The sequence below is a fragment of the Lynx rufus genome, unplaced genomic scaffold (genome assembly GCF_022079265.1).
Source record: "Lynx rufus isolate CCGP_SWC_20201006 ecotype Redwood Valley unplaced genomic scaffold, mLynRuf1.p SCAF_23, whole genome shotgun sequence".
NCBI lineage: Eukaryota > Metazoa > Chordata > Mammalia > Carnivora > Felidae > Lynx > Lynx rufus.
Genome location: NW_025814838.1, coordinates 1,056,183 through 1,080,568, shown reverse-complemented (window position 1 = coordinate 1,080,568; position 24,386 = coordinate 1,056,183). Strand labels below are relative to the sequence as shown.

Sequence of the window (24,386 nt, the reverse complement as noted above, 5' to 3'; positions counted from 1 at the left end):
GAAGGTTTGCTTAACATCACACTGGGGTGTCTGCCATGGCCTATTTGTGTCTGGGCCCACCTGGATCCTCTGGGAATGTGAGTGTGAGCGTCTGTACACTCACGACCGGCCCTACCTATAGCAGACATGGGGGAGGTGGGGATCCGTGGAAGAAGTGCTGTTGTGTTGGATTCAAACACTCAAACACAAAATTCCATGTACGCGAATTGTGTGTCTGTGGATCTATGGCCACACACACACACACACACACACATCTATTCACAGAAGACAGAGCGGGGCTTGGTGGGCTGCTGTGTTATACCTGGCCACAGTCTACACACAACAACCCAAGTGAAAGGGGGAAGCTCAGAAGACACACAGACCTGAGGCCGGGGGGGGGGGGGGCAGAAGGGTGATTTGGTGCTTCTACACACATCTACACACGTACACACACACGCTGGGGTGTCCACACGTCTCGAGCATGTGCTGGCGGCATGCATGTTGGTGTGCATGTGTAATCACGCCTGCTGCTATCTACGTGCGGGGGCAGGGGTGGTCCATGGCAGGGTGAGGTCCAGGGACTCCAGGGTCTGACGGGGGATGGGAAGGGGGGGCTGCCTGGGTCTGTCTTGGGGGTGAGCCTGGAGCAGGGGATGGAAGGGGATGGTGGGGGTATTGCTCCCAATGTGGTGGGGGAAGGGTCTGGGAGAGATGGGGGGGCCTACAAGCCCAGCGTCCCCCCAATGGATGACGCCAAGACCACCCCCAGCACCACACAGCAAATGATGATCATGATTTTCTTCTGCAGGCAGAAAGGGTGACAGGGAAGAAGGAGGAGAGAGACAGAGAGATAAAGGGAGACAGACAGATGCAGGGAAAGATGGGGAAGCAGGTGTAAGGAAAAAGAGGAGGGGAGAGAAAACAGAAAAAGGAAGAGGTCAGAGCCAGAGATAAGGCCTCCCTTTGGATTTCATCACTCACCTCAGCCCTGGCCTGAGCCCTGCCCCGACCGCTCAGCCCAGCCCACCTGTCCCACAGGCCCACCCGCCCCAGCTCACCCTCCGGGCCTTGCTCTGATATTTCACAGCTTTCTTGGTGTCAGACACAGCTCGCTCCACATAGTCCACGGAATGTTCCACGTTGTACTCAATGCGGTCAATCATCTCACCCTGCAGATGAGATGTGCACAGGACAGGGTAGGGGTTGGGCTAAAGGAAAGAACCCCAGGGACGTAGGGCAGACTCCTAGAATGTGCGGGAAAGGCAGTACCTGGCTTTCCACGAGCATGGCCATGTCCACAAACATGTCATGCAGCTCTCGGATGCTGGTTTCCAGTTTGATGATCTCGTTGTGCCTCGTCTCGATCTCATTCAGTGCCTGCTTTGTCATCTGCGAGTCCATTTTGATCTAGGGCAATGGGGGTGGGGGACAGGGGGGAGGAGCTGCAGACCACCCTTCACTCCCATGAGTTTGGATTCTGCAGCTAGAGCATCTGGGTTCAAATCCAACTGTCACTTACCAGCTCTAACTGTGGGCAAACCGTTTAACCTTTCTAGGCCTCGGTTTCCAAACCTAAAAAAGGTGGATAATAGCAGTGCCCACCTCCCACAGTTGTTGTGCACATTAAGTGAGTTAATATGTATACGCTGATTACAACAGTCCCTGGCACACAGTAAGGCACTAAAAGAGGCCTGTTAAGATACAAGAAATAAAAACCAACCTGAGTCCACCATCTCACCCAGGGCTTCCTCTAACACACACACACACACCTGGAAAGCCCAGGGAGGAGAGAGATAGGGGTGCAGAGCCACCACTAGCATCGGGGGCGCCCGTCTGGTCAAAGGCAGACAGGGTAAAGAAAGAGGACACAACAGAGAAAGCAAGTAGGAGAGGAGGACCAGAGGAGAAGGCAGAGTGCCCATTCTGGAGCCCCTGTGACATTAGATGGGGGAGAACTAATAAAGAAATGCACTGGAGCACCTGGGTGGCTCAGTCAGTTGAGCGTCCGACTTTGGCTCAGGTCATGATCTCGTGGTCCATGAGTTCGAGCCCCGCATCAGGCTCTGTGCTGACAGCCCAGGGCCTAGAGCCTGGAGCCTGCTTCGGATTCTGGGTCTCCCTCTCTGTCTGCCCCTCTCCTGCTCATTCTCTCTCTCTCTCTCTCTCTCAAGAATAAATAAACATTAAAAAAGAAAAAAAGAAACGCACTGTAGCCCTCAAGAGTCAGGGGGAGAGAGAGATTCCAACCCACAATCAGATATACCTCCTCCCCGCAGACAACCTGGCCTGAGCCAGGCCACTCTCTTCCCAAACTCCTCACTGTTCAGGCTCCATGAGGAGCCACTCCTCTGCTCTAAAACCCTCCAGGGCTCTCCTCTATTCCTCCCCACTCCCCACCACCACAGGTTACACACCTTTACTCTAGCCAGGGTTCAGTCTCCCTTTCTGCCCTCATCTCCTACATATCCTATGAGCCCAAATCATTCAATGGCTGTTGGGCAAGTGGTTCCCTCTCCCTGTCTTTGTTCAATCTGTGCCCTTTGTCTAGTGGGCCCTTTGCCCATCTCACCATGTCCAAATGTTCCTTGTTTCTTAAAGCACAGCTCAATGCTACTCCCCCCAGGAATCTTTCCCTGACTCCAGTAGTTAACCACTACCTTAGGGCCTGTCTGCAGGCAGGGCATCCCTCAGGCAAGATCCCAACCACCCTGCATTGTAATGATGCGTTTCCATTGCAGTGATGGTGGCTTTGCTGGCGGGGATCAGTTCTGTCCTCTTGGAACCCACCAAGCTCCTCTCCGTTCTCAGAGAGACTGGGCAGAGCTGTTTGGGAGGGCTCCAGGTTAACGGGCCCTAATCAATTGCTCAAAGCTAATTTAACAAAGATCAGTTCTCTAAATAACAATTTACTGAAAACTGCTAGATAGTCACTGAACATACTTGAATTCTGGTCTAGAAATCTAAACCAGAGCCACTCTGCCAGCAGAAGCAGGGAGACAGAACTGGGCAGGCCAAGGCAAAATCTACAAAGAGAAAGAACTACAGTGGGGAAGCCCATCCAGTCACACTGAAGATGACAAGGGCAGGGTGCAAAATGTCAGCAAAAGTAAAACTGGTACTTTAAAAAATTTTTTCAACGTGTAGGCAAATTAGTCATTTGGTGAAATGACCCGCTTCAGGAGGGAGTAGTGTATCCTAGCACTGAAGAGCCCCAGCCCTGACAGGAGACCGCAGGTCCAGATCCTGGCTCTGGGGCCTTGGACGAGTTATTTAACCCCATCGCTGAAATCTGGCTGCCTCGGAGGGTGGTGGTGAGGGCTGAATGAGGTAGCAGGTAACTGTCAATATGTAAAGGGCTTAGAACATTATCTGGTTACTCAAAAGGTTGGCCTTTTTTATGGGGGTGCCTTCCTGCTCTGCTCCCATGGAATTCCCCGGTTCCAGGTCCTGGCTTCCCACTCTTTGTTATTCCACGGTGGACTTAGGACCTTAGCTCGGCCTCGGCTTGGGGAGGGAAGAGAGTAAATGTTTTCCAAAACCTGACCCAGCCCCACCCGGGGCTCACATCATCGGTGAAGATGGCCAACTTCCCGCTCTCCAGCATGTCTTCCAGTTCTTCGTTCGTCGTGGTCCTTCCAGCTGTAGAGAGAAAGCCCTCCCTGCTCAGGGACTGGGCCAGTCTGGGGGCCTGAAGCAGTGGGATGGGGCAGAGGCCCAGGAGCCCGCCCTCCCCCCACCTGGCCTTAAGGTCTCCAGGGAGAGGAAGGGCCTGGAAGAGGGCTGGGGCAAGCCTGGGGATTTTGAAAGGGGGTACACGCACTGATCTCCAGCTGCCGCTGGATCCGGTCCTTGCAGCGGTCCCGGTACTTGGACTGGGTCGCATTATATTCGGTCATTACTTCCACGAACTTCCGGGAGAGTGTGGAGTGCTAGGGTAGGGGTACAGACACATCAGGAGGGGTTAAGGAGGCAGTGGAGGGGGGAGGAGCCGAGATGGCCTATGGCCCTTCTTTAACTCGCGCTGCGATCCCAACCCTAGACAATTGCTCAGTCCCTGGACGCCCCCGCGCCAGGTCCCCCATTCAACTCGCTAACCAGCGGGGTCCCAACCAGAGCTGGGAGACAGGGCCCAGCCCCGCCCTCCCGCCATAACCCCGCCCAGGCTCCTCACTGGCCACGCCCAGCGCTTTGCTCGGCTCTGGCCCGCCCACTATCTTTTCGCCTGGCTCCAGCCAGGAGTCCTCCCCGGTCGGATCCGGCTCCCCCCCAACCCCGCCAGGCTGCCTGCCACCTCCTACCTGGGTCTTGCGGATGCGCAGGTCCGCGGAGGAACGGTTCAGCCCCTCCTCTTGTTCAATGCTTTGCTCGATCGCTACGGGAGAGAGGGTGCAGTGACCGGCGGGAGACCCGGGGCATGTGGGGCAGGGGTCCGGGACGTAGGAAAGGTCGACACCCCGAGGCAGGCCCCAGGCCTGTGAAGAGATGTCACACCCATGGCGAGGGCAGACAGTAGAGGATCCAAGGGGCAGGGGCAGGGGCAGGAGGCGGGTGAATAGAGGGACAGACGTTTCAGGGCGTCTGGAAGGCAGGTAGGAGGGGAGGTTGAGGGTTCGCGGGTCACCAGACAGAAAGGGGCTACTTGTTCAGGAGGAAGTGCTGGGTCTTGGAAAGTCCCACAGCTGTAACTCGTGCTTAACCCCACTGAGGGGGGTGTGGGCCCAGTCCACTGGAGGGTCTCCAGTATGTGGAGAACTCTCCATTTCCTAAGGCCTCTGGAAAGAGGGCAGGAACCCATCCTGAGGTTTTTCTGGCAGAAGGCAGGCACTTCCAGGTGGGTCAGGTTCTAGTGGCCGCCCTTTTCTTCCAAAATCCTAGGGTGAGGGAGGGATGTTCCAATAGAAAATAGCTCTCCCCCAGCCCTGCAAGGTGACCCCTAATTTGGGAATTCCCACTTCTACAAGATGTTCTGGAAAAGCTGCACAGATGAACTGGGATTCCTGCTTCTGGATCATGCACTCCTAACATCTGTCATTCAGATTTTCTAAAAAAGAGCTTGTGTGTGATAAGATCTACAGTGCTCTGAAAATGCAGCAGGGATGAATCAACCAGGCCCTCCAGACCTGGAAGGGCCTCCAGGCCATTCTTGAGAACATCACTTCTCTGTTCTGCTGGCAGCAGGGGAGATACGGGGCTGAATAGCACCCCCGATGCTCCCCTACCTGCAATGGTGGGCACAGTAACTGAGTGACACCTCTGGCCCACCTGCTGCTGGAAAAGCACAGGAACACACACCCAGGGAAGTCAGAGCCTCCGGCCCATACTGGGACCCTATTGTCAGGCTTGGGACTGGAGCCAAGCCATGGAGTGAGGGGGCCTTTACAGGACCTCACTGACTTCTTACAACAATCCTAGGAATTCAGTCCATGTTTTACACTAGAAGCTGAGGTTCAAATGGGTAAAACAACTGACCCAAGGTCACACACAAAGCCCAAGCTCATGCCACCAAAATAGCTGGAGAAAGATGGAGAAGAAGAAAATTTCCTCTCTTTTTCTGGAGGCCTGGAAGGTCAGCTTCTCTACATCACTCCTACTTTCTCTGGGTTCTTTCTTGGTCTGTTCCTGGACTCATGATCCATGGAGCCACCTCTCGGTCTTATAGAGAGTGTTAAGGTCAGAGCTCAATGGGCCCAAAGAAATCTTTGAGCCCAGGAATTTTTAAATGGTGTTCCATGGAACCCTGCGTCTGAGAAAGAACTTCAAGGACTGTTGCCAGGAGTAAAGGGGAGGCGAGGCGGGTAGGGCCCTGGGTCTCCCAACCCCAGTACAGCCAGAACAGCATGACTTTTACGTGTTGTATATACTGGAGTTCTCTGTAAGATTTCATTTAGAGGAAAAAAAAAATTGCTACAAAAAAAACCACACACACAAAACCAAAAACCTGCTTTGAAATTGCTTCTGTTTTTCTTACTGTACCAATGAGAAAGTTGAGGTGAGGAATGTGTTGATGATGGAAGCTGTCCAGAACTGAGTTGATGATGGAAGTTGAACTCCGTCTGTCTGGATTTGTACTTAATGCGCTCCCAGTTTGGGCCATTTTCCTTTCCAGCACACAAGTGTAAAGGGCTTATTTTTACAGATCAGCACTGGAGGCTCACACATGACCTCCCACTGACTCGGGGAAGGCATGGAGTCCCTGTTCTCCTCTCTCTGGACAAAGGTTAGTATGCTCAAGGCCAGGCATCTGACATGACACCTCTTCCCCAAAGCCCAGCAATGTGCCTCAAAGTAGGTGCCTGGCAAATGTTTTCTGATACTGAATTACCACCTCACGGTAACACTGCTATTCCCCTGGCACCAGCAGACAAGGAGGTTCCCAACCCACAATGCTTTGAGGGAAGGTGGTTATTACCAGCACCCAAGTCCTTAAATTAGAGCAAATACATAAGCATTTGGCAGGTCCCTCCTGAAAGCTTGCCAGCTCCTGATGTCAGCCACACAGTCCAATCTGTCCTGAGCCGACGATACCAATTCAGAAGCATTTGCTGAGCCCACCTACTGGGTGCTTAGCGCTAGGCCCGGCACCTGTTCTGGAGAAATAAGGATTTAATGAAACTAAAGCCACTCGGTAGACTGTATTTTCTGGTGGACCTTCATGCTGATGGATCCAGCAGAGTGCAGACGCAACTTGGACAAACACCCCCCCCCACTTCCTTGTCGTGTATCTTTCTCCAAAGAGTCTGGAGCAAGGAGGGGAATCTGGGGGTTTTGCGCTTTCTCACTGTTTAGGAATCTGGGTCCTGGAAATTTGTAGACGTTCCTTATAGAAAGGCATGTTTGGTCCAACGAGGGCACAGTTGTTTTCCTCCTTAGTCTGGGGATTGCATTCCTCACCTTTCAACTTGGACCGAACCTTGTTGGCAGTCTTCTTGATGTCTGCGGTGAGGTCCTCCAGCTCCTGTTTGGTCTCTGGGGACAGAGCCAGAGAGGATGACACGTATGGACGGGAGCCCAGACCCCCTACACCACTCCCCTACTTGTCTAACCCCATCCCCCTTACAGCCACCCAGAAGCAGCACTCACTCTCATCTGGGTTGGGGGCGGCCAGGATGGCACTGTGCTGTTTTTTCACTTGCTCCACATCCTCTGACAGCTTCTCAATGCAGCCCCGGATCTCTTCCACCTGGAGCAGCAAATCAGCTATACCCAGCCAAGTCGCTGAGCCAGGCAAGGGACCCCGGGGGCTCAGTCAGGGTTCAGGTAAATGGGCAAGATCTAAGGGCCAAGGGGGTGTAGAAGTGGAGAGCAGGGGCGGGAACAGGGCAAAGGAAGTTGTTGGCTGGGGGCCAGCTTCTGGGTCTGAGAGCATCGGAAGCTCAGTTACCTGTTCAAAGAACTCATCCATGAAGTGGTCCCGATCCACATGGACCACCTCCTCTTCATCATCACTGTCTTTCGCCTGGGAGGCAAGAGAGGCAGAATCCATGAACAGTCCCTACCCCGAGTCTGATGCTCCCAGCTCTAGGCTCAGAGCAGAGGTCTTAGGAGAGGTCATATGCGGGGAGGGGGGGGGGGGTAGGTCATATGCAGGTCATACGCAAGGGCACCAAGCAGTCAGAATGAACACTGGCTCTCTTGTGGAACGGGGTCCCGGAAGCCAGGTGGCCAACAGCCCAAAGGACAGGGTGGAGGGAATCAGAAAAAGGCACCCTCTCAAGGGTGGAATTGGCCCAGTCACCCTGGAGGTGGGTGACACTCAGGACAGCTGCTGTGAACCGGTATCATCTGAACTGGCTAAACGTCAGCCTTGCAACATCTGGGGTCTGGAATGGAGGCCCAGGATCCTGACCCTGTCCACCATCCCTCCCGGCCGCTCCTGCCCAGGCCTTACTTTGCTCCCCTCCAGCTTCCACCCGGCCAGCCACGTCCCCTGTGCAAGGTCACTTCACTGCCAGCTGCGGGCGCCAAGTTGAGCAAGCAGTCAAGTCCAGGGAGGGCTGGAGGAGAGCCACAGGCAGCACCCCCACCTCCCCGGCTCCCTGCGTCTTCCTCCCGCTGCCTGCGCTCACCCCCTCAGCTGCTCTGCCCCTCGTATTCACTTCTTTCATCCAGCCTCTCCCAACTTCACACCCACCTACTCTCACTTGCTTGGATTTCCCAGTTGCAACCTGCAGCTGCTCAGCCCTCCACCCCCAGGGCTCAGAGACACAAAGGGATTTACCCACCCACACCACCACCGCCACCGCCACCGTCAGACAGACCAGTGACACGGACAGAAGGGCTGACACACAAGACACACAGAAATAGGCCCACTGACACCCACACGGAGAGACGCTGACATGCTGACGTTCACCCACACACGGCAAAGCTGCCCTCTGACACGTGTGGCAACCCCAGGGACATTCGGGAGGGCCCTCTGTGCCTCTCTGACCCTCAGGTCGGCACACTCATTCAGAGCTGGGGAAGAAGAGAGGGGACAGGGTGGGCTCCCCAGTGCTACACACTCTGGGCTTGAGACTCTTCTCTGCTGGGGACAGAAGTCTGAGGACAAAAGCTGAGCCTGTCAAGCTTAATTACATGAGGAGCTCTAATCGGCCCCAGTAGAAAGTGAAACAGAGTTCACCCGGACCTCCAGAAAGAACCTAGCCAAAAGAATCTGACTACCAAAGCCTGAATGAAATCAAGACAGGATCCAAAAGTGTCCACTTGGGGTAGAGCCTGTTGGGATCTCAAGACAAGCACTCACACGGAACCTCAACAGGGTCCGAGCAGATCACAGACAGGATCTGACAGAAACCAGACAGGCTTCGACCGAACTAGACTCGGGGCAGACAGATCCCAGACAAGCTCAGATCGAACCTAGACAGAGCCAGATGGGACCTAGATGCAATCTAGGCAGCCAAGTGAACTCGGAATCAGCAGAGCCCCAGCAGCACCGGGAGGAGCCCTCCAGCTGCACACTCTCAATGCCACCCCAGCTTCCTGCCCAAATGGAACTCAAGGGATTCTCCCCACGGACGCTGGGCCCCACCCCATGTCAGAAAATGTGTTCAGCACTTACATTTAATTTCCAGACCATCCCAAACATCCCCTGGGAAAGGGAGGCTCCTCCGTCTGCCCACAGCTGCCCTCAGAAGGAGAGGTAATACCAGGCCGGGCTCGGGGACTCTCATAGGACGTCAGGCTTCTCAAGTCTCCACCAGACCAGGGCTATCCCGATAAACTTTGGCCCGGAGGGGCTCTGGGATGCTCATCTCATCTCTGAGGACCCACTGGCTTCCCCTGATACTGTGTCCTCAAGCCAGCTGCCCCACAAGGTCTCCCTCCCCTACAGCCAAAGCCATTCCTCTGCCACTTCTCTGACTTCGGCCCTCTGCCCAGCTGCCCACCGGTCATGAGGCGTGTCTCTGGCTCAGGTGCCTGGGAACTTTCCTGTTCTGTCCCTTTCCCACACTGACTTTTGATTTTCTAAAGTCTAAGTTCCCTCTCTACTGTTGTTCCCAGAGCCAGTTCCCTTAGGTTTTGCCCTGGGACATCCCTGGCTGCCTGTTTACTTGTCCTTGAGAGAGGAAGAAAGGTAGAGGCCCGAGAGCTAATAATCCTCTACAGGGTACAAACACTTTTCCATCTATAATCCCTTTTGATCCTCACCACACAGCCCTGAGAGAGAGGCTGAGCAAATATCAGTGTCCCCATTTCACAGATGAGGGAACAGGAGGTCAGAGGGGGAGAAGGGAAGTGACTTGTCCAAGGGCACCTGGGCTGAATGGGCTGGAAATCATAGGCATCTAAGACAGACCTCCCCCACAGCCCCTTCTAAGGCTTGAGACCAGGCCACCTCCTTCCACCAACTCTGCCACCACATGTTTTCTCGCTCAGGTCAGCTCCTGCTAAGGCCCAATCTGGGTGAGGCTCTGTGCCCCGAAATCCTAGGAAAATATTATCTTATAATAACACCTTCCACATAGGTCTTATATTCTTGTTATCTCATTTAATCTTTATGTAAAGTCTATAAAGATCACTGGCTAGCATAATTACAATTATGGCAAACATTTACAAAGCGTGTTAGAACGAGCTGGGCACCATTCTATGCCCTGTGTGTACACTTGTCCCTTTAATTCTCACAATAGCCTCCTGAGGTAGATATTATTATAGCCCCCTTTTATAGATGGGGAAACTGAGGCACAGAGAGGCTGAAGAACTTGCCCGGGTTAGCAGCTGCAAAGCCACATGATTTCTGCCTTCTGAGCTTCAGCCTCTGCATTCACTGAATGGCGATAACGTCTACTCCCAATGCTGGGCAGGTGGAGGCAATGAAACCAGGCAGGAAAAATGCCTAATGCTGCCAGAGAGAAGCAGTGTTTAGTGAGGGTTGGCTATTACCTGCTGCCCCTCCCATGTTATAGATGAAGAAACAGGCTCAGAGAGGTTGCCTGACCTGCCTAAGGCTTCACAGCAAATAAGGCCAGAGGTGAGACTTGACCTGCCTGGTGCTAATCCCAGGATCTGTCCCCGCAGTCCTGCTCTGCTGTGTCCCCAGTACTGCTGAACTCCTGTGGCCAGGGGAGATAACCAGTAAGGGGCCAGGCTGCAGGAAGAGCCCAGACAGGAAGCCAGGAGTTCTACCTTCCCTTGCCCTATTCTGTGATCCTAGGCAAATCTCAGCCCTTCTCTGAGCCCCAGTTCATTTGCAAAAAGGGCAGCCTGGTGCACCAAGGGCCCTCCCTGCTCTGCAGTGTGCATGTTCGCTAATGAGCATGGCCTCCATTTCTGGAAGAAGTTGGCCAGCCTAAAAGAATGCAGGCTATGGGCAGATGAGATTACCCAGAAAAAGACGATTGTATGCGCTCGATCTGCTTTACGGAGAACTCAAGCTTCAGTTTCCTCATATGCAAAATGAAGAAGATAAGAAATCTAACACATGTTTACAGATTGCAGTGAGCTGGGCCCTGTCCAAAGTGCCTTGAGTGTCTCTTATAACCACTCCATGAAGTAGATACGATTCTTATACCCATTTGACAGATGAGGAAACTGAGGCACAGAGAGATTAAGTGACTTGCTCAAGATTATCCAGTGGGTGCTGTATGGGGTGCTGACAGGGCGGCACCTGGGTTTAAACTCACAGTCGCTGCTCTTCCTACTCACCAATTCCTCAAGTGCTTGAAAGGATGAAGTGACAGAGTGCAGAGGTCCTGGGCACCTTCTGGAACCGCCTTGGGAATAGGGGGCATCAGATCCAAGTCTCTAGCTTCAGTCTTTCCCCATCAGAGATACAAGGGCCCTCGTGTACGTTGGTGTGGGGAGACCACATAGACAGATGCGTGGATGGAAGGAGGGGGACAGAGTGAGCTAGCAGGCCAGAGATCAGAGATCAGAGACAGATGGTAAGAAGGTGACTAACACAGAGGCAGAAAGAGCCTGGTGTTGGGTGACAGACAAGTCAGAGTGCGCGTGTGTGTATGTAAACACACGTGTGCCAACACGCACCGCACACACATGCTCACAGGTGCTCCTCAGGGGTGCAAACATCATTTGATCTAGAGGCAGCAGCCTCTCTCCACCGCACCCCCACTCCTGTCCATCTGTCTCCCTGACTGGGCCTCTCTGCCCTCCCAGCACCCAGCATCGCCCTCCCTCCCCCAACCTTGCCGCTCTGCCCTCCCTCCTTACCCACCTACTCCCTTCCTCATCCTCCCTGTGCCCCACTGAATCATTCATTCACCTGGCAGCTATGTATGAGCAGAGCCAAGTTCTCTAGCTGCTGCTGAGAACACAGAGGTGGACAAGACAGGAAGAAGGTCCTAGCTCCAAGGAGCTGACGTTCTATTGGAGGGAGACGAAGAATGAACAAGACGATTTCAGACTACGCTAACTGGCAAGGAGGGAGATGAACCCAGTGAGAGGGAGAAACGGCTATCAGGGGTGGCCCAGGATGGTCAGGGAGGGCCTTTCTGGGGGTGGGTGACATTTGATGACACAGAATTCAAGTCAGAGGGAATAGTGGTCCAGGCAGAGGGAAGAGCGTTCAAAACAGGGGGACCAACAGAAGGAACAGCAAGTGCAAAAGCCCTGAGGCAGGGGTGAACTTGCTGTGCTTGCACAGCAGAAATGCGCCCTGTGCAGCTGGGGGGCAGTGGTCCATCACCAGGGTTCTCCTGATCCCTGCCCTCTCACACTGGGCTGCTCTTTCACTATTTCAGGTCTACCACTGAAAGTCCTCCCTGTGCCTATCCCATACCTAAGTACTACATAGATGACTCAGTTCCTGTCCTTAGAGTGTGTGACTTGTCCTTTAACGGCCCCCATTCCCACCCGGCCTCAAATTTGAGCCTCCTTCCCTACAGGCCTCATCTTCCCCACCCCCCAGGCCTCCTGCCTTCCCACTCCACAGTCCACCATGCAACCCCACAGGCTTCTCTCCCTCCCCAATCTTCCTCTCCAACTCACTTGCTCCCGTTCTCTCCTCTTGAGCCCTGGCCCTGACCCTGGCCCTGCTCCTTGGACCCTGGGACAACAATCCAGCGGATTAACTCCCCATCATAGCCTCCACTCCAGTCCAGCACCTCCCAACTCATGCCCAAAGGTGCTTGGTGAACGGGAAAACAGAAAACCCTGGTTCAACACTAGCTCTGCCATTAACAGCTGTTTGACCTTGGTCCGGTTGCCTCTCTGGCCCTCAATCTACTCCAAAATAAATTAGGGGTCACATCCTGCCCATCCCAGGGGGCTGATATGAGGTTCAAGGGAAACAAGCAAGTCAAATGTGGAATAATAAACACTCACAGGGCCCTGCTGTGCCCAGGCCCCTTCTTGGTACTTTTTGATATTACCTAATTTCAATCCTTGGGACAATCCTGCAAACGGGTACTATTATTACTCCCAATTCAAACATGAAGAAACTGAGGACCAGAGAGGTTAAGAAACTTAACCCAAGGTGACACAGGAAGTAGCAAAGCTAGGATTTGAACCCAGACAGTCTGACTCCCAAATCTGTGCCCTCACAGGGTATTTGATAAACAGATCTGAGTTCCCAGGGGAACTCGAAAGTATTGTTGGGAAGATGATCAGGTCCCCTGAGCTGACATCCCCTCCCACTACTGCCCCCCACTACTCTCAGCATCTCAGAGACCTCTTAACCAGGCCTCCAACACCCTGCCCGGTCTCTCCTGCTTCCCAGTCTCCTCGCTCTCAACTCTGATGGGGAGACCCTTGCACTCCTTACATCTGGCAGCTTCTCCCCACCCCACCCACCCCCTCCCAAATCTCTAGTCTCTCTGAGCTGTGACTAACACCAGAGCCACCAGCACTTACCCAACTCCTTTTACCCCTCCATGCCACCCCCCCCCAACACTGCCTACCCCCTGCAGCCCCAGCAGACAGGCCTCCTTGCCTCCCTCACCTATGTGGAAGAGGACTCCATGCCCTGCCTCCCCTTCCATCCTTGTCTTGGAGCTTCCCCCCCCCACCCCTCTAATTATACCATGATTTCACCACTACCTCACCTCAACGGCTTTCCATTTCTCTGGGTTTTAGAGTGATAGAATTGTCCTGGCAGCAGGGGATCTGGGTTCAAATTCACATTCCTCACTTGATGGCTGTGTGACCTTGGGCAAGTTATTTACCCACTCTGGGCATCAGTTTCCTCAGCTTTAAAATGAGGTAGTCTCTTAGTCCACATACCTTACCAGGAGGTCAGTGAGGGTCCAATGAGGTTACAAACAGCAACCTGCTTTGAAAAGTGCATGGCGAGAGAAAGGGAGTTTAGAGCACCAGTGATGGAGCCAGCTGCTTGCCTGCCTTTTACTAGCTATGTGACTCTGATCCAGAACGCTGATCCCTGATACTTAATGTCTCTGGGCTTCAATTTCCTTATCTGTAAAATGGAATCAGACTAGTACCAGGGTTGAGGTGAGGATCAAAATGAGTAAATATGAATAAAACACTCAAAACAATATCTGGCACTAGGGGGTTAGTTGTTTTTATTATTGCCATTTTCTAGATGCCTGACCCTTACATTCAGTGGAAGTTTAATAAAGAAAACTTCAAAATTCCCTATTCAACCACCAGTTTCTTCTTCCTTCTCATTTGCCAACCCGTCCTTCCCCAGAGATGACAGTCACTTATCTTCAAGCCCCTTCCTCTTGTTTTCTGTAATCTGGTTTCCCACCCCCATATCCAGGGGCTCTCCAAAGACAGAGCTTTTTACCCCCAGTGTTCAGACTTCTGTTTCAAAGACCAAAAAAGCAGAGACACATGTCAACTTGCCAGACTGGAAACCCAGATTCCAGTCTGATCCTCCCACCCACTTGCTTGGTGACCTTGGACAAGTTCCTGCTACCTCCAAACCTCAGTCTCCTCATCTGTCAAATGGGGTAACAACCCTGGGAGCAGGGAACCACCAACAGGCTCCTCCTGAGAAAGACCCAGTGCATCAGGATACATCATGGCCGGGGCTAGTACTTTAGTAACATCACACCACAGGCCTGGAGCACAGAGTAAGCTGTCAGCTTTGCCTTCTGGGCCCCCAGGTCATTTCTACAAATCCCCCAGCATTCTCCCTACCCTAGAAACCATTCTCATCAAGCCCCCACTCCCCAGCCCCTCCAAATAGCAGCCTTCACTGCGGACATCAGTGCCGCCCTCCTCCCCCTGTCACCCAAACACATACTGCCTGGCCAGACTCCTGGAGCTAGGCCTCTTCAGGCCTGCAGACCAGGGGTCCACATCAACCTGCCCCTGACTGTTCAGAATGCCCCAATTCCCCCCAGCAAAGCAGTCCATGTCACAAAACCCAGTTCCGTGGCCCTGTGCATGGAACCTCCTCCCCCTCTCCTCTGCAGCCCCAACTCCCACCTCTGGGGTCACCCAATCTCAGGCCTTGGCCCTCTGGCTGTCTCCTGAGGCCACCACTTCCCTCCCTGCCTCTGAGAGGTGCCCCCTCCCCACAGGGAGCAACACACGCGTGCACACACAAACATCCACTTCATTCACTGCCAGGTGTTGGCATCTCTGGCCCAACCTGTGTCCTTCCCCAGAGCACCCCTCAAATCTGGGTCCCGCTAGACTCAGCCTGGCCCAGTAACCGCCCCCATCTTTCTCATTCCGCAAATCTGCCCAGGGGATGACAGACAGTACCCTCCAATTCTCTCCTGATGTTCACTCTCTCCCATCCCCAGATTTGACCCCAGGGCTCTCCTGGGAATGTGGGTATCCAAGGCCCCTGAAATCTCTCCTGCCCCCTTGAGTCTTAATGGCCTCCAACCTCTTCCAGCCGCTGTCCCCAAAATGCAGGTTCATTGGAGACATCAGGTGCCTCCAGATACTGGGGTGCCCCTACTACCAACCTCCAGTCCCATCATTTGCCCCCATGTCCCAGCACCTCCCCCACTCCACCCCCACGCGCTCCCCCAATATTGGGGTCCCGCCCCCCCATTTCCCCACCCCCAAGCTCACACTCCGCAGCTCCTGAGTCCGATCCTTCATCCTGCGACGGCTCCTCCTCCTCCTCCTCCTCGTCCTCCTGCCTCTGCTGCTGCTCCCTGCCTCCTGCCTCGGTGCTGGAGGCCGGAGTCTGGGGGCGCCGGGGGGCACCGGAGCCGCTGGGGGGGGGCCCGCGGACGGGGGCGGGGCCGGGGGTGGCGAGCCGAGGGCCGGGCAGGGGCAGGGGCCTGGGCCGGGCTCGGCTCTGCCGGGGCTGCGGTGGCGATGCGGCTGCGGCACAGGCTCGGATGGAGGGATGCGGGAGCCGAAGCGCGGGGGAGGGGGGCGGAGGGAGGTAAGGAGGAAGGGAGGGAGGGGGGAACCGGGAGGGGGCGGGGAGCAGGGGGCATGCGCAGCGCCCGGGGCTGGGGGCGCCTGGGGGTTGTAGTCCGGGGGAGGGGGACCCAGGGAGAGGGGGAGTGGAGAGGCCTAGAGGGGGGTGGGGAAGGGCAGAACCAGAGAAGCAGGGAGAGATTCGGAGAGAGGCAGAGGAGATGCGGCGGGAGGCAGCGAGCTGCTGGGTTGGGGGGGGGGGCGGTGGTGATGGCAGAAAGGGGGTAAAGGAATGAATTAAGGGAATAACCCAGGGAAGGGTTGCTGTGCATCCCTTTACACCAGGAGATATAGATAGATTTTATGTTTGGTATCTGTGAGTATCTGTGCGAGCGTGTGCACGACCACCTCTGTGTATGTGTCCCTGCAGGAGGTTCTTTGGACACTAGAAATAGCAAAACCGACCCTCTAGGTGGCTTTTGTGATGCAAGGAATCAGCCAAGCCTGGAAGGACAGGGACTTGTTTGTTTTGGGATTTATTTTGCACAGCCTTGCCTGCTCTGTGACAGCGATGGGTCTCAGAGCTCTGCTTGTCTACCTGCAAGGACAGGGGGCTCACTACCTTACCAGAACTCTTGGCCTATCTTTACATGGCTCTGAATGTTGAAAACGAAATTTGTCCTCATTGGGAGGGGAATGAAGGTACACCTGAAGGTCCAAGTACCCTGTGTCCTTCTCCTTGATGCCCACCTCTCTTCTCCCCTTCTCCATATTTTAACATCACACCAATTGTTCCACCCCTGCAGTGGAGCTTTGGCCCCTGACAGGCCTTAAACCTGCTTTTGCCAAGTTACCTGATCACCTCCTTGATGCCAAATCCATCGACCACTAGTCAGGGGCCTTACCCTTCATGATCTTTCAGTGACATAGGACCCTTATGACCTCTCTCTCTCTCTCTCTCTTTTTTAAACTTAAATCCAAGTTAGTTAACAGGAGTAGAATTTGTTGATTCATCACTTACACATAACAGCCAGTGCTCATCCCAACAGACGCCCTCCTTAATGCCCATCACCCTTTTAGCCCATCCCCCCACCCACCTCCCCTCCAGCAACCCTTAGTTTGTTCTCTGTTTTTAAGAGTCTCTTATGGTTTCCCTCCCTCTCTGGTTTTATCTTATTTTTCCTTCCCTTCCCCTATGTTCATCTGTTTTGTTTCTTAAATTCCACATGTGAGTGAAATCATATGATATTTATGTTTCTCTGACTGACTTATTTCGCTTAGGATAATACATTTGAGTTCCATCCACATTGTTGCAAATGGCAAGATTTCATTCTTTTTGATCACCGAGTAATAGCCCATCGTATATACATACCACATCTTCTCTATCCATTCATCAGTCAATGGACATTTGGGCTCTTTCCATAATTTGCCTAGACCTCTCTCTTCCTGAAACCCTCTCCTCCCTGGCTCCCAGCCTGCCTCCTGCCTCTCATGCCCAGTCCCCCCGCCCCCCAACTCTGAATATTGTTTCCCAGCCTCCTTCCAGATCCTTCCTTTCTCCCACAACCCCTCTACATCAGGGTTTCCTGGGCCCTGCTCTGGGTTCTCTTCTCTTCTTTACTCTCTTACTTCCCAGGGTCAGCGGCACCTACTTGCCTACAGTACCCACATCTATACCTGCAAGCCAGGTCCTCCTCCTCAAAGGCGGCACCTACTACAAGGCTGAGCACTGAGCTGGGCACCAAGAACACAGAGGTGAAAGATGTCATCAGAAACATGAGTAGATCCATAACTATAGTGAGTGAGGCCAGGGCTTTGATAGAACTTCCAACGCTGTGGTGGCCTTGCCTTCTCCTCCCAAAGTGCCGCTTCCTGTATTCTCCATCAGAGATGGCATCTCCATCAGCCAGTTACTCAAAGCAGACTAAAAGCTGACCTTAGTTCCCTCCCCTGTCCTTATAATGCTGCTGTGTTCTGAGCATGCACTATGTCCTAGGTGCCACGCTTAGTAGCTCCTAGAATCTTCCCAACCAGGTAGTTGCTACTGCCATTATTCCAAGTGTACAGATCAGGAAACTGAGGCTCAGATGTTAAATAATGGATCTAAGTTCACAAGGTTCGTAAAGGACAGAGCTGGGGCTCTTGCATGCTGGGGCTTTGGATTACAAAGCCTATTCTTGTAAAACCACAATGTTACAGCTCCTCCCTCAACTGCCAAACCCAGAGCTGTCTCCTGGGTCCTTTCCCTCCTCACTCCTTCCACCTCCTCAGGTCAGTCTAGGCCCTCATTGGCTTTCACCTGGACCATCCTAACACCCCCTCTCTGGTCTTCCCACCTGTAGCCCCTTCCCTGCATATCCAATTTTCTCCCCAGGTGTTAGTGCAATTATCCCCTAAACAAATGTGATAGTATCAGTCTCCTGCACCAACAACTCCACCACCCATCATGGCCTCCCGGATTTCACTTAGTAGCTACCCTGGCATTTGAATCCCACCACCATCACCTCATCTCTCCTACCACTTCCCTCCCTGGGCCACAGACCCCAAGCCTTAATCACGCAAAGGGATCAGGGACCCCAGGCACCCTGGAGTCTTTCACTGTGCCACTTCCTCTGCCCAGTACTCTGTTTTGTCCCTTCCTGAATAGTCAGACTTCCCATCCTTCCAAGCCTCTCCCAGAAGTCTAGGCAAACAACCTCATGAGGTGTGGGCTGAGTCAGCTTCCCCACTAGACCAGACTGGGCCTGACTCATGTCTACTTCTCCCCGGCAACCAAGGTCAGGCACAAAGCAGATGTTCACTAAAAATTTGAATGAATGAATGAATGAATGAATGGTATATGCCTTCACTCCCTTACCTGGGCATAAAGACAAAGAAAGTAAGTTCCATGAAGGCAGGGACTTTTGTTTGTTTTGTTCATTGCTGGTTCTCCAGTGGCACTATGGCACCCAGCACATAAAAAGGTGCCCAAGTATTTAAGTAAATGAAGGGGTGAAAGGTGTTCATCTCAAATCTGGCTGTGGCACTAAAGATGGACACAGGAATATGTGATGTGATAACAGTTGTAGTTCTTCTTATTGTTCAGTGATTCTTAAAGTCATCCCAATATCCCAGGTGAGGTGGGTCACGTGCACCATGCCCCAGCCTCCTATGCAGTCTCCCTGCCTGACTGGCCTTTCTAAAGTATCGGTATAAGCCGGCCATCCCCTGCTTCCCCACTGTTGGTGAGATAAAGCTCAGACTTCCTCACCTGACTTCCCACTTCAGCACATACCATCGTGGCTCATGTACCTGATTCCAGTCCCAAGCCATCCCCTGCATTTTTCCCACCTCATGCTTTTCCTCATGTTCCTCCTAACCTCTGGAACACCCTTCCCTTTCATATGCCCAAGCCCCACTCCTATCCTTCCTTGGACTTTAGCTGCTCAGTCTTTCTTGACCCTTCTGAAGATGAAGGGAAAGCCTGTTAAATATGCAGATTACCAGGATGCGTCCCTGGAAATTCTGATTCAGTAGATCTGTGTGGCGGCCCAGGAATCTGGGTTTTTAGCCACTACCTCTAGAAATGCTTATTTTTAGTCAAGTTTGGGAACAATAGTATATCTAGGCAACGCCAAGGCTAGGTTAGGCTATGTAACAAACTTCCCCCAAATCTCAGTGATTTAATACAACAAAGGCTTATTTTTGCAGTGGGCTTGGGTTACTTCCTGTCCTTCAAGGCTCAGTACTTCAGGTGGAGAAATTTATTCATAGCTTATCAACCCACTGGACTCTGAGTGCATGTTTAAAGACCCCATCTTGGGGCGCCTGGGTGGCGCAGTCGGTTAAGCGTCCGACTTCAGCCAGGTCACGATCTCGCGGTCCGTGAGTTCGAGCCCCGCGTCGGGCTCTGGGCTGATGGCTCAGAGCCTGGAGCCTGTTTCCGATTCTGTCTCCCTCTCTCTCTGCCCCTCCCCCGTTCATGCTCTGTCTCTCTCTGTCCCAAAAATAAATAAACGTTGAAAAAAAAAATAAAGACCCCATCTGATTAATCTCTGCCTCCCCATGGTAACTGGCACAGGGCCTGTCTATCACACCTGCTGTGCTTAGCATCAAAAGAATGAATATCCATTTGACTTATTCATCTATTAACCAGTAGGTATTTTTTGAGGCCCTACTCTGTGCCAGGACTATGCTGTGGTGCTAGATGTACCGTGGCAAGCAAAATAAACATCAACCTGCCCATTTCCCTGGAGGTAATTTCTCTAAGCCCTAGGTCCAAAACTCTGTAAAATGGACTGTAATACTCACCCCCCCCCCCCGGGCACAGTGAGGATTTACTGAGAAAACAAGCATAGGAGCCATTTGTAACTAAAAAATCTCAATTCCAGGGGCACCTGACTGGCTCAGCCGGTTAAGTGTCTGACTTCAGCTCAGGTCATGATCCAGTGGTTCATGAGCTTGAGCCCGGCATCAGACTCTACTGTCAGCACAGAGCTTGCTTTGGATCTCTGTCCCTCTCTCTCTGCCCCTCCCCCCTTGCACTCTCGGTCTCTTTCACAATAAGCTTAAAAAAAAAAAAAGAAAATCTCAGTTCAGGCAGATGCGAAAGAGCATTGTTATCCTGTTCTTCCATCCCTCACATCCAACTTTCAGGTCTTATGCATTAGGCCCCTGGAATTTAGTTGCACATCCCTCTCCCTCACTATTTCCACTGCCCATTCAAACCATCATGAACCTGTAAAGTGAATATAATGTTAATAACCTTGATAATAGTAGTGATAGTAATAGCTAATTCTTACATAGTGCTTATCATGTGTCAAGCTCTGTTTTAAGTGTTTTATTTGTATTATTCAATCTTCACAACAACCATCCGAGGCTACTGCTATTATCTCTATTTACAGACAAGGAAACACAAGCACAAAGAGTTTAAGTAATTTATTCAAGGCAAGAGCTGGGATCCAATCCAGGAAGAAATTTTTGACTATCGAAACATTCCCTTAGCCAATTGGTATCTGGCTCCCCACTGAGTCACGCCAGCCCTTCTGTCCTTCAAAACCAGAGTCAACGTCATGCAGCAGAGACACTGGATCATGGTGCTGACTTTGTAGATATATTTTGGAAGAACTGATGTCATTACAGTATTGAGTCTTCCTATTCATTTACATGGTATATCTATCCATCGGTTTTGGATTTCTTTAAAATCTGATAAAATTTTAAATGTTCTGTCACAAAAAATATTAACATATTTTAAAAAGGTTTACTTAGGCACTATATATTTCTATAAATGGTACTTTTACATGTTCTAATAGTCTATTGCTGTGATTTATAAAGGTAATTTATTTGAAATACTTTCTCTTATTCCAAAAAACTTGTCTCCACATACAGCAAGAGCCAAATATCCAGAAGTGATCTAGGACCCTCCTACTCCCTCACCAATTTTCCCAATCTGCAACCATGTCTGATAGACTCTGTTAATGGAGGTTCCATCCCCACTTCCAGGCCTCATTATTTTTGGCCTGAGGTGATTCCTGATTTCCCAATCAACCTTCACGTAACCAGGACTATTGCCAACCCTTACTGCACCTGTGTGCAAATAGAAACAGGTTTGCCTTCCTCATGACACTCTACTTCCATCTGTCAGACAACTGTAATAAACATTGATATCTACGATGTGGTTGGTGCCTCTCTCATGTGATAGCTCCCATAGTGCCCACAGGCACAGCCATCTGTGGTGGCCACCAGCAGGACCCTTGTAAAATGAAAGTTTGATCAGAGTATTCTGTTACGGGCTGAATGTCTGAAATCCCCCCCCCCCCCGCGTTCATTTGTTGAAGCCATAACCTCCACTGTAATGGTATCAGGAGGTGGGGCCTTTGGGAGGTAATTAGGTTCAGATAAGGTCACAAGGGTAGAGACCCTGATCGGATTAGCGCCCTTTTAAGAAAAGGAAGAGACACCAGAGCTTCTTCTTTCTTCCATGCTGAAGATGGAGAGAGGCAGGAAGAGACCCCTCACCAAGAACCAAATCTGCTGGCACCTTGATCTTGCACTTCCAGCCTCCAGAAATGTGAGAAATAAATGTCTATTGTTTAAGCTGGCCAGTCTATGGTGTTTTGTTAGATCAGCCCAAGCTGACTAAGACAGATATATTCCTTCATTTGAAATTATTCAAAGGTACCTTCTTTCTTTGATACAATTATTTAAAATAGGTAATACTTCCATATGGTTCAAAAAATCTAAATAATATAAAAGGTTTACAGTGAAAATTCTTACTCTTGACATTGGTGCTTACCACCTTGTTCTCAAGAAACATCCGTAGGGAACAACTTTTATTAGTTTCTTATGTAACTTTCCAGGATTTCTCTGAGGATATAAGTATACACACACATACACACACACATACATGCACACACACATTTTTTTCTTATACCACGTTAGCATGATATCCTCATTCTACACCTTGATATCTGACTAACATAATGAGCATCCTCATCCTTTTTGACAGCTGCTTACCCACTGATGGACAAACCCACAAACAATATCCAATGAATAACACTGACGTATATGTCATTTCATACATGGTAGATAGAGTGAAATAAAATTCCATTTCTCCCCCCTTTGCAGCTGGCATGGACTTGTGACTTGCTTGGACTAACTGGATATGCCACAATGTTGCACAACTTCTGAACTGGGCCTCAAGAGACTCTGAAGCTTCTATTCCCACCCTTTTGGAACCATGAGGACACTATGCTATGAAGAAACTCAAGATGGGGGCACCTGGTGGGCTCAGTCAGTAGAACATGCAACTCTTGATCTCGGGGTTGTGAGTTTAGGCTGTATGTTGGGTGTAGAACTTACTTAGAACACACACACACACACACACACACACACACACACACACACTCAGGGTGAAGTACTACAAGGAGAGAGTGGCTCAGCCATCCCAGCTGACCAAGCCATCAGAGCTAAGGTCTCAGACTAGTGTGATAGCCATCACAGGCCATCCAGCCCCAGCTGTGGTGTCAGCTGACTGCCACCACTTGAGTAATCTAAGGTAAGATCAGCAGAAAAACCACCTGACCATCCTTAGAATCTGGAGAAACAATAAATCGTTGTTGTTTGATGCCAGTAAATATTAAGGTGATTTCTTCAGAAGCAATAGCTAACTGATACAGGTAGATTTTCAGATAGATTTTCAAAAGTGAGAATGCTGGTTCAAAGTGTATGTACATTTAGAATTTTGATAAATATTGTCTGGGTTGTATCATTTTTCATTCCTACCAACAATGGGTGAAAGTCCCTGTTTCCTCACAGTCTTGCCAAAAAAGTGTTTTTGTTTGTTTTTGTGGGTTTTTTTTGTTTGTTTGTTTTTTTGGTCAGACATATGGGTTATTGCTAATGCAATAAAAGAACAAAATGGTTTTTCATTGTCTTTTCATTTTCCTCATTACGTGTGAAGTTGAACATCTGCATGTGTTTAAGGCCTTATGTATTTTCTTTTTTGTGATCTGTCATGTTCTTCGACCATTTTTTTATTGAACTGTTGGGCTTTCTTATCAACATGTGGAAGCTCTTTAAACAGTAGAGAGAAAAAATATGTTACCTGTTGTATATGATAAGAATTACAAATACTTTTCCTAGTTTATTGTCTTTTGATTTTGCTTTGATGTGTTTTTTTTTTTTTGCCATGCAGAATTTTTTCCATGTAAACAAATGTATTAATCTTTTATAGCTTCTAAATTTTGAGTTGGAGTTGGAAAGGCCTTCCTCACTCCTAGAGTTATAAAGGATTTTTGCCCGTATTTTCTTCTAGTATTTTTAGGGAGCTTAATTGTGTGATCCATCACTTTTAGAATGAAGTTCAAGACGAGGATTATGGCACACGTGACCATGTGTAACCCACAAGGAGAGGAAACAGGAGGAATAGAAGCTAGTTTAGGAGATTTCCAAGGGGAGACAATGCATCCTGTTTGGAACACGTTGAATTTAAGGTATCTATGTTCCTTAAATCCAGGAGGGGATGTTCTGGAGGGGACCTCTAGAAGTGGATTCAGAGATCTGGCACTCAGGAGAAAATTTGGGGCTGGAGACATGGATCTGGGAGCCAGCATATCCATGCCAGTTAAAGCCACAAGAGTGTGTGTAGCATCTGAAGAGAGGTTCTCAGATGGAACTCTAGGGAGTGGTCAAGGTCAGACCACAAACACACTCATGAAGAGAGAGCTGTGGGGGCTTCATCTCTGGGGGCCTTGGCACAAAAACAGCCTCAGAGACATTGGCAGGATAAACAGAAGCCCTTTATGTGAAACAGGCATGGATATCTTTGGCTCCTGGGGACACAGCAAACAGGGAGATGGAAGAGGACAAACAACCTCCCCAGCAGTCAGCCCCACCCAGCAGGTGTGGAAGAGAGACCCTGTGACAGAGGAGTGGAGAAGGCTCAGTCTTGCAGGCAAAGTCAGCCCCCCTCTCCCTACAGATGATCTAAAACAGGGCATCTGTAGGTGGCAGCAAGTTCCCAAAGGTAGATGGAACCCAAGGAGCCTCCCCTGGCCCGCATCTTCCTTGGATCATAGTGGAGTGGATAAGAGCACAGAACCTAGACCTCCACTCTCTGGCTTCAAATCTTGACTCTCTCATGCACTAGTGAGCAAACCTGGGCACCTAATACCTCT

The 24,386-nt window shown here is 51.1% G+C and overlaps 1 protein-coding gene across 2 annotated transcripts; it reads right to left on the bottom strand.

The window, feature by feature from the left end:
* Nucleotides 1–700: 700 nt before the first annotated feature.
* Nucleotides 701–15,459, bottom strand: STX1B (syntaxin 1B). 2 transcript variants are annotated; one of them, XM_047087743.1, is made up of 10 exons: nucleotides 15,430–15,459; nucleotides 7,361–7,435; nucleotides 7,060–7,159; nucleotides 6,871–6,945; nucleotides 4,278–4,351; nucleotides 3,800–3,908; nucleotides 3,545–3,618; nucleotides 1,249–1,386; nucleotides 1,038–1,148; nucleotides 701–781 (listed from the first exon to the last, which is right to left on the bottom strand). In XM_047087743.1, exons 1-10 carry the CDS (start codon nucleotides 15,457–15,459, stop codon nucleotides 701–703), a joined length of 867 nt encoding a protein of 288 aa, XP_046943699.1. The 2 variants fall into 2 exon arrangements, with proteins under 2 accessions (XP_046943699.1, XP_046943701.1); XM_047087745.1 differs by lacking the exon at nucleotides 701–781 and having other exon boundaries at nucleotides 1,061–1,103; nucleotides 1,250–1,386.
* Nucleotides 15,460–24,386: the final 8,927 nt, after the last annotated feature.

Bases quoted from the DNA above. Each gene is read 5' to 3' on its own strand.
- STX1B (XM_047087743.1), bottom strand. From the start codon at position 15,459: ATGAAGGATCGGACTCAGGAGCTGCGGAGT. The intron at 7,160-7,360 runs GTAACTGAGCTT...TTGCTGCTCCAG, and splicing joins TGGATGAGTTCTTTGAACAG to GTGGAAGAGATCCGGGGCTG. The intron at 3,909-4,277 runs GTAGGAGGTGGC...CCCCTACCCTAG, and splicing joins TGCGCATCCGCAAGACCCAG to CACTCCACACTCTCCCGGAA.